This window comes from Hemibagrus wyckioides, linkage group LG20 (assembly GCF_019097595.1).
Source record: "Hemibagrus wyckioides isolate EC202008001 linkage group LG20, SWU_Hwy_1.0, whole genome shotgun sequence".
Lineage (NCBI taxonomy): Eukaryota > Metazoa > Chordata > Actinopteri > Siluriformes > Bagridae > Hemibagrus > Hemibagrus wyckioides.
This window is the reverse complement of record NC_080729.1, coordinates 20,721,152-20,730,193: the sequence shown is the minus strand read 5'-3', so window position 1 is coordinate 20,730,193 and position 9,042 is coordinate 20,721,152. Positions and strand designations below refer to the sequence as shown.

The 9,042-nt window shown below is 40.2% G+C and overlaps 1 protein-coding gene across 1 annotated transcript; it reads left to right on the top strand.

The window, feature by feature from the left end:
- Positions 1-242: 242 nt before the first annotated feature.
- Positions 243-6,863, top strand: tmem275a (transmembrane protein 275a). Its single transcript, XM_058419109.1, has 2 exons — positions 243-816; positions 1,223-6,863. Exon 2 carries the CDS (start codon positions 1,301-1,303, stop codon positions 1,925-1,927), a length of 627 nt encoding a protein of 208 aa, XP_058275092.1. The 5' UTR covers positions 243-816; positions 1,223-1,300; the 3' UTR covers positions 1,928-6,863.
- The last annotated feature ends 2,179 nt before the right edge of the window (positions 6,864-9,042 follow it).

Here is a 9,042-nt window from a genome sequence, read left to right as displayed (position 1 = left end):
CTGGATGATTCTGAACTGTCAAGAAATAAAATATTACAGACTTAAAAGCTCTGTATTAAAGTAAATATATAAAATATATAAATCTGTGTCATGTTTCATCTGTGTGTGTGTGTGGTGTTTGTGTGTATGGGGACATTAACATGGTAAACATCAGAAACAACCATCACACTCCCCCTTTTTATTTAAAACACTCCAACTTGGTCATAATTGGTTAAATTGCTGAATATTGAGAATCATCACTCTGTGATTCCACAGTCCTGATCATCCCAATCATACCAAGATGTTTCTGGAACCTCTGCCCAGAGTTGGTTGATCAGAATCAGGGAATGAATAACCCCTTTCAACCTGGCTCCTGTCCAATCTGGCAACCTCGATCAGTCCAATCTGGCAACCCCGGGCTGCCTCTGTGTGATCTTCTCACAGAGAAAAGCAAATGCAGCAGGGAATCGCAGAGCAGAGGAACGTGTCCGAGAGCCGAGCCACGTCTCTACAGCTCCATGGCTCTCCATCAGGCTCGAAGTGACGGAGCTCCTGGTTATTCCTGAGATTTCAGCGCATGGGATGATGGATGTACTACACACGACTAACATTTTTATGACATTTTTCCTTTTTTTTGGAAAATAATATAGCGTCAGAGAGCTGAAGTGGTCAAACACGAGATAATCTTTCAGCACCATTAGGAATTCAGTGAGTGAAGGATTTACACTGCTTTTGGACACTTGGGATGGAGATGGAATAAAATCAGATAGAAACTGCAGGATGTGAGGTGCCTGATGTCTCTGAGCTGGATTAAGACTCCAAGATTCCTTCTTACAAGTGAGTTAAAGATCTTTATTCAAAATAAAGTCCAAATCAAATCTGTGTATGTGAATACATTTGGAGTTTTTGAGTTATGGATCATGTACTGATTCCACTTCCTGCCACACACTTAGAGCGGCGTAACATGATTTAAAAAAAAAACATTGTTTTAAACTAGGAAACCAATGTAGCAGGGAAGTGAGATTAAAATGAGCATTTGGTTCTGCTTCTGGAGTTTCTGATGACATTGCAGCAGTTGTCATGACTAAGCTGTGACCTTGCTTGAAGAATCCAGCCTGTGATCTGGAGAGCTTTCTTTTTTACGATTTGTCACACCATGACAACATACACAGTATTAAGACCAGCAGAGAGACGAATGTATCTTCAATACCTTTATTAAATTCTCTCTATGCTTTTATTCCAGGTTTCCTGCCTGAAGTCACCACGGGTTAACGATGCATCACTAACGAGACTACGTCCAAGATTACATAACGATACAGAAATGGTGTGTACTGAGCGAAACTCCGGCACCTCCGTGCCCAAAAAGGAGCCTCAGGTCCGTCCTAAACGCAAATCCCGCCCTCAGGGCCTCCCGTCCCCGGCGCTGTGCTGCGCGTGTGGCCTGTGCATCATGCTAGCAGGTATCAACATCACCCTAGTGGGAGCCTTCGCCTTCACGACGCTTATGCCCTCCGGTAATCCGCCCATCATCATTGGACCCGTCCTTCTGCTCGTTGCCTTCACGTTCTTTGCTGCCTGCTGCGTGTGCAGCCGCATGCCTCCTCCGCACAGTTCACGACGAACCAAATCAGGCACCGCGGGTTTCTTGAGGCATCACGGGGCGGCGTTCGAGATCGAAACCAGTGAGCACACCATTCAGGACACGACAGCCGTCCAGCTCAGTCCCACCAACTCGCCCAGCCTGTCGCGCAGCTCAGAATCCGATCGAGATGCTAACGTAAATGCAAGTGCCAACATTAACGCTAATGCCAATGCTAATCCACCCGCTCCGGACTATTCGCTCTTCACCATGGATGCTAACGGGCCAGACTCGGTGTCGGCAGCTTTTTCCACCGTAACAGGAAGTGGGGAAGAGGTTAGGCTCACGCTGCCCTCGAACGCCACCTAGAGATTTTAAATCTATTCGGATGTGTAAATAAAACATTACAGGAGGGAAGGAGGCACTTGGGAGCTCTTTTGTGGTTTGTGTGGTGCATTAGCGTAAACATATTAGCGGAAGATCATTACTGGAAAAGTCCCGATCCAAAGGAGTCCGTGACGTAACAGTGACGTGACACTGGCAGCTTTTACAGTCTCCACAGGAAGTGAGAACATCGTCACGTTCGCTTTATCATCCAACGGCACGCAGAAGAATCCACAAATCTTCACAGAGATGTAAATAACATGCTTTGAGAGGGGCGTGGCCGTTTGTGTGATGCTGGAATTTCCTGATTGGAAATCTATGTGGCAATTCCATGAAGATCTTTAAAGATGACTGAGAAACTCCTCGAAATGGAAGCCTCAGATCCTTCACTACGGATGCTAATCAGACAAGCTTGGTGTTAGCAAACTATTGCTTTTTTTTTGCTTCTGTCATCTATTTTCACAGAGAAGAGTCCATGAGTTTCCACTGAGATGTAAAAAAACATTATTGCTAATTGGTGTAGCTTTGGCACTGACTGCTACTTTTGGGCATTTTGTCCACAGGAAGCAGAGACGAGGTCAGATTTACTTCACCTTCTGATGATGCCACCTCGGAGCTGAGTAGCGTACTGCTTTAGCGCAGAGGTGTTAGCTGCTTTTGGAAGTCCTGCTTTTGGAAAGTTGACAGAGAAACGTATTAAGAGCTTTTGAAAGTCCCAACTCCAAATGGATGGAGCCTCGGCGTGTGAATCACCGTGTCTTGTGTTTCACACGTTCGCACTCTGCCACTGTTACTCAGATTATTCACAGTTATGGCGCTAACGAAGAGACAGAATCCGCCGTCCTGCCAAGATGTCTTCGCAGACGGAGTGCAGAAATACGGCCATGTGATTATTACACGGACTAAAAGCAAATACGAACCTTCTCACTTTCCAGACACATGTTTCTTTTTCCGTTTCTATAAAAACGTGTTGTTTAGTATCACACCGAACAGGAGGCACTGCCATTTTCTAAAGGAAGGGGGGACAAAACTATTAAGAGTCATGAGTATTAAAAAACTGTCCAGTCCAGACAACCATCATTAAGTTGTAGTATTTTTAGTATTCTCAGTGAGTGAAAGCAGGTTATGCTAACAGTGTGCTGCGAGTGGAACTGAGGGGCAGATCAGTGGGGCAGAAACACTGAACTTTTCACCTCAACAATTCAGATGCTTTCAGTTAAGTAAAACTCTAAATAAAAATCCAGAGTCGCAGCAGCACTCTCTCATTGCGCTTGACCACCTCGCTCAGGCTCTCTCGGACCCGAGTGTGAACGCCGTACAAATTCCATTCAAAGCCACGCCCCCAGAACACATTAACACACTAAACTGCTAATGAAAAAGGTGGAGCTTCCTTAACTGTCATACAACATTATTCCATTCTTGTTCAGAGACTCATTTATTACCTGATGGATAAAGGGCTTCTTTAAACCACTTTTAATCCTTTCGGGAGAATTTAGTCAACTACAGAAATATTGGCAAAGACTAGACACTAATGATTAACTAGAGATTAAAAAGGATTAGTGAGTTTAATCTCACAGTGATAATGTGATCCTTTAATTACAGCCAATTTATGATCTAATGTAATCTAATCTTATCTTATCTCCTGCCTGTTTAATGATGAAGGGAATTATTTCTCTGTGTCGCCTCGTATTCAGACCCCCGGCGGGTGACTCGGGGCCGACTCAGGTGAATTTTAAGAATTTTAAAGACGTGTGATTTTGTTACAAAAATGTAGTTTACTTAATATTATAATAACTTACTTAAACGACAGGTTTCCTTGATCTTTACCAGGGGTGCCAATACTTCTGGAGCTGACCATAATTCAACAGTTCTACTTTTTTTTTCTTTTAAGAAACATCAAACTGGACATTTAACTGGAGAAGCTGTTAGTATTAAACATATGCACGTGTTATTGCACCATAAAGTACAACAACCAATCAGGTTCCATTATGCAAATGACAGGCCACGGAGCAGGGTTATAAAGTGGGCGGGGCTTGCGGTGGTGGCAGTGTTTTGTGTGTTTGTGGAAGGTAAATTTAGACAGATCTTTTCCCCGCTGTTTTCTTCAGCATGCCATATTTAGTTTTTATTCTTTCTACTAAATCGTCACGTTGCATTTGGAAATGCAACGGATTTTCCGTCCAGCGCTCGTTGACCGCGGGTCAGCAAACACGAGTTTTCCACAATACTCATCAGAAAAGGTCATCACTCATTACTCGAATTATTCAGCAGAGAAAAAGTGGCTAATGGAAAATAACATTATGACATGACAAGTGTGTGTGTGTGTGTGTGTAGAGTTACATTAAACAAAAAAATAAAAAAAAAGGGCTGATGGACTGAACATACAGTGTTTCAGCTTCACTGATTTTTATGGAAAGTAAATACAAATAAAATTCCCAGATGCCTTTCGTTTAAGGGGCAAATAACTTTCAGGAATATTATAATGCAGATAAATTCACTAAACCTTGTGATCTACAGCAGGAACAAAGGCCTCGTTAGGGAAAAGAATAAACCGTCCTGTGTTCATTTGCATGCTCATTTGCATAATGTGACATCACTACTGCAAATGTAAATATTGCATCAACCCTGTGCTCACGCTAGTGACATGTGACATTTTAATTAAGTGACAAATCCAAAAGATTGTCTCTAACAATTCCTCGGTCCGGCGTTTAAGTCACTGATGACTTCTGCTAGTGGGTGCCTTCAGAAAAACTGGTCCTGACATATGAGACTTCTCATTAAACGTGAGCAACGTTAGGAAGAAATATAAACCTGAGAAGGAAGTATCAGAGATCGTCAGTGCCTCTGTTGACGTGTACATAGCTTGGACAGTTAGCTCACTTTGCTAATCTCATCTGAGGACAAAGCTAGTACGAAGCCCAAGCTTGTGACATGTAACTCGTATAATTAGTGTTCAAAACAAAAGTAATATTCTGGATGAGGCCACGCCCACCAGAAACAGCTAGCTGGGTTTTTTTTATTGCACCAACATGACCAGACAGTGTCAGAACACACTAATATCCACACAGAGGTGGAACCAGAGGGACAAGTTCCACTAGGTTAACACACCAGCATTATCCACAGCGCTATAGCATAACATTGAAGGTGCTCTATGCTAACATTTCAGATTCTCTCATTAAAGTTAAACCATCATACCCCTAATCTAATCTAATCTAATCTAGTCTAATCTAATCTAATCTAATTTAATCTAATCATGTTGGATGCTTCATAACTGTTACCATGGAAACAGAAAGCCTTAATGACCGTGATCTCAGGATGGATGTGATGAGGGCTAATTAAACATACGCCATATATTTACGGTTTTGTAACGTTAGACTGTGACTCTGTGCTTTACAGTTGATCTGCATGTGTTTGTTTCTTCGTTTGTTTGTTTCTTCGTTTGTTTGTTTGTTTGTTAAAGCTGTGATGATGTGCACTGTGGCTGGTTAAGAGGATTATAAAGAAAAATATGAGTCATTTTTGGGAAATTGTCTTCTGTGTGTTTTTCATTGGGATTATTCAGTGTTGTTAGGGAGAATAATATTAATGAACATAATGGACGGAACATGTTTACAAATCGGACAGCAAACTTAATTTTCTTGATTGTTTGAGCTGACAGAGTGGACGTTACCTTTACCCCGCTAGCACAACACGACCTGCTAGTGTTGTGTCAACAAGCTAAACGTAACTCTAGCTGTGTAGCTAGAGAAAGGAGAGAGAGAGAGAGAGAGAGAGAGAGAGAGAGAGATTCTTGCGGACAAACAGAACATCACATATGGAGGATATTTTAAGATCACTGCATTTGTGGGAAGATTGTTCAGGATCAGTGTCTGATCTTTTCTTTATTTCCGGTTTTCTGTGCATTTCTCTTTAAACCGTCCATGGACACACAGACAGCTCTGTATGACCACTCAAGAAATAAAACAACTTTACACACACTTTCAGCTTTTTATCTGGATTCAGATTCAGGTTTGATGAAAAAATCTACAATAGTCTTAAAAGAAAAGATCCACACTTCTCTTTATAAAGAAATGTTCTGATGACTTAAATGAGGAAAACGTTTAGATATAGTGAGCACAAGACTGAAACTAAAAAGGATCACAATAAACATTAATAAATACTTATAAACATTAGAAAGGTTGTATAATTAACTCAGGTGATGGATCAGTTGTGAGTCGGTTCATTTAAATGATCCGTTAGAGCCGAATCCCAAACACGAACTTTATCCTTGTGTTTTTCCTCTTCTTCTCGAATGTAGTGAATATCGTTATTCTGCAGCGTAAAAATATTTATATAAATAAAAAATACAATTGCTTCATTAGAGACCTTTTTCCAGTGAGTCGTGTGTTTGACTCTCGAGGATTCATCCGCATTGTTTATATAATGTAATGCTAAAGAAATGTCAATTTGTTTATTAAACGATTTCATGCAGCACTGCCAGCTTTTCACAAATGTGACAAATGTAGTTGCGGACTGAATGACTAATAATTAGCGTGCACTGCCTCCTGCTGGACAGTGCCGGAATTACACGTACCGTCTACGTTGCTGTAAAGTTATTATTATTATTATTATTATTGCATAAAACTAACCAAATACACTGCTAAAATTTTGCTCAATATTTTCAAATAATGTACAAAAATGCTATTACACCATCGTTACATGTTGTACACAGTGATGCTGGCCACCAGATGGCGCCATGTGCACAGTGAATATTTTACACAGCTGTTCCTAGTAGTACAGTGTGAGGTTTGATAACTCTCATTATTTTTAATGAATTATGCAGTAATGTGAATTTCTAATGCAATTATCTCACAAACACCAAATCATTTTTGTTCAGTTCATGAATATTTATAGCGTCTTTGCCACAGGAAAGCTCCTTTTAACTGGTTAGAGAGGCTCTTGATGAGTAAAGTAAGCTAAAAGATTAGCTTTTTTGGGAACAAGGCTGCAGTATAAATACAGCAGTGATGTAATTAGTGTTGAATAAACATTCGATGCATTTCCATGAACGAAGCTGTTTGTCTGTTTAATGATCTGTTTATCTGCTGTATCTGTATACGCGGAGCGTCCACTGTTCGAGTCGCTGATATATGACCACGTATTAATATACTGAGAACATTATATATTTAATATAAACCTGTGCTAATGTCAGAGCTGCTGTTATAGAGAATTAATCAACAGCTTCAATTCTGACCAATCACAATCCAGAACTCAGCAGCAACCTCATGTTTTAGTATCAGAGTTCATCTTTTTATTGAATTACAATCTTCAGATTTTAAAGAGGATGATGTTTAAGGGTTCATGATGAGGATGAGTCTAAATGCCTCTGATCTGCCCTGAACCAGATTGCAGTGAGATTTTTAGCGAGTAAACACACCATTCTGGCCGAGTCTGAATGAATCAGAAGAAAGAGAGAGAGAGAGAGAGAGAGAGAGAGAGAGAGTAATGAAGCTGAAGGGATTAGTACAGAACGAGCTGCTGGAGATGTATTGAAGTGGACAGCAGTTACATAACTGTGGCCTCATTCAGACCTGCTCTGAGACAGAGATAAAGAGAGAGAGAGAGAGAGAGACAGAGAGAGAACGAATGAGAGAGACAAAGAGAGAGAGAGAGAGACAGAGAGAGAGAAACAGAGAGAGAGACAGAGAGAGAGACAAAGAGAGAGAGAGAGACAGAGAGAGAGAAACAGAGAGAGAGACAGAGAGAGAGAGAGACAGAGAGAGAGAAACAGAGAGAGAGACAGAGAGAGAGAGAGAGACAGAGAGAGAGACAGAGAGAGAGACAAAGAGAGAGAGAGAGAGACAGAGAGAGAGAAACAGAGAGAGAGACAGAGAGAGAGAGAGACAGAGAGAGAGAGAGAGACAGAGAGAGAGACAGAGAGAGAGACAAAGAGAGAGAGAGAGAGACAGAGAGAGAGAGGAACAGAGAGAGAGAGAGAAACAGAGAGAGAGAAACAGAGAGAGAGACAGAAAGAGAGAGACAGAGAGAGAGGTATCACATGAGAAGAGCTTCAGTGGTGTTGTAACTGGAAGTAACAGAATGTAGATGAATAGATGAACCCTAGATGAAGAGATCTCTGTGATCTGCTCGGGGTTTCAGGAATAAATCTACAGAGAGGACTGGTGTGTGTTTTATAATCTCCTCTGTTCATGAGGGAAACCTGAGGAAATACTCCGAGAGGTTAAAACTTATCTGAAAAACTCAGCTAGCAGCTTCCTGTGTTTACGTCCAGTTACGTTACGCTAAAAACAGACGTGTTTCGGTTTTATCTTCGCTGCCAGGAGAAGAACTTTTGGTGGAGAAAGAGGGATATTTTACAGCCATTTAACCAGAATCTGATAATAATGTAATAATGTAAGGCAGATAATCTGCTCCAGCTCTCAAAAATATGACCAGTATGACCAATATGCAGCTACTAAGAACTGACCTGAGTGATTATAAATTATTATAAAACCCAGAGAGTGATTATAAATTATTTTAAACACCAGAGAGTGATTATAAATGATTATAAACACCAGAGAGTGTGATTATAAATGATTATAAACACCAGAGAGTGATTATAAATGATTATAAACACCAGAGAGTGATTATAAATGATTATAAACACCAGAGAGTGATTATAAATGATTATAAACACCAGAGAGTGTGATTATAAATTATTATAAACACCAGAGAGTGATTATAAATGATTATAAACACCAGAGAGTGTGATTATAAATGATTATAAACACCAGAGAGTGTGATTATAAATGATTATAAACACCAGAGAGTGTGATTATAAATGATTATAAACACCAGAGAGTGTGATTATAAATGATTATAAACAGAGTGTGATTATAAATGATTATAAACACCAGAGAGTGTGATTATAAATGATTATAAACACCAGAGAGTGTGATTATAAACACCAGAGAGTGTGATTATAAATGATTATAAACACCAGAGTGTGATTATAAATGATTATAAACCCCAGAGAGTGATTATAAATGATTATAAACCCCAGAGTGTGATTATAAATGATTATAAACACCAGAGAGTGTGATTATAAATGATTATAAACC

Excerpts from the sequence above, each read along its gene's own strand:
- tmem275a (XM_058419109.1), top strand. The coding sequence starts at position 1,301 with ATGGTGTGTACTGAGCGAAACTCCGGCACCTCCGTGCCCAAAAAGGAG.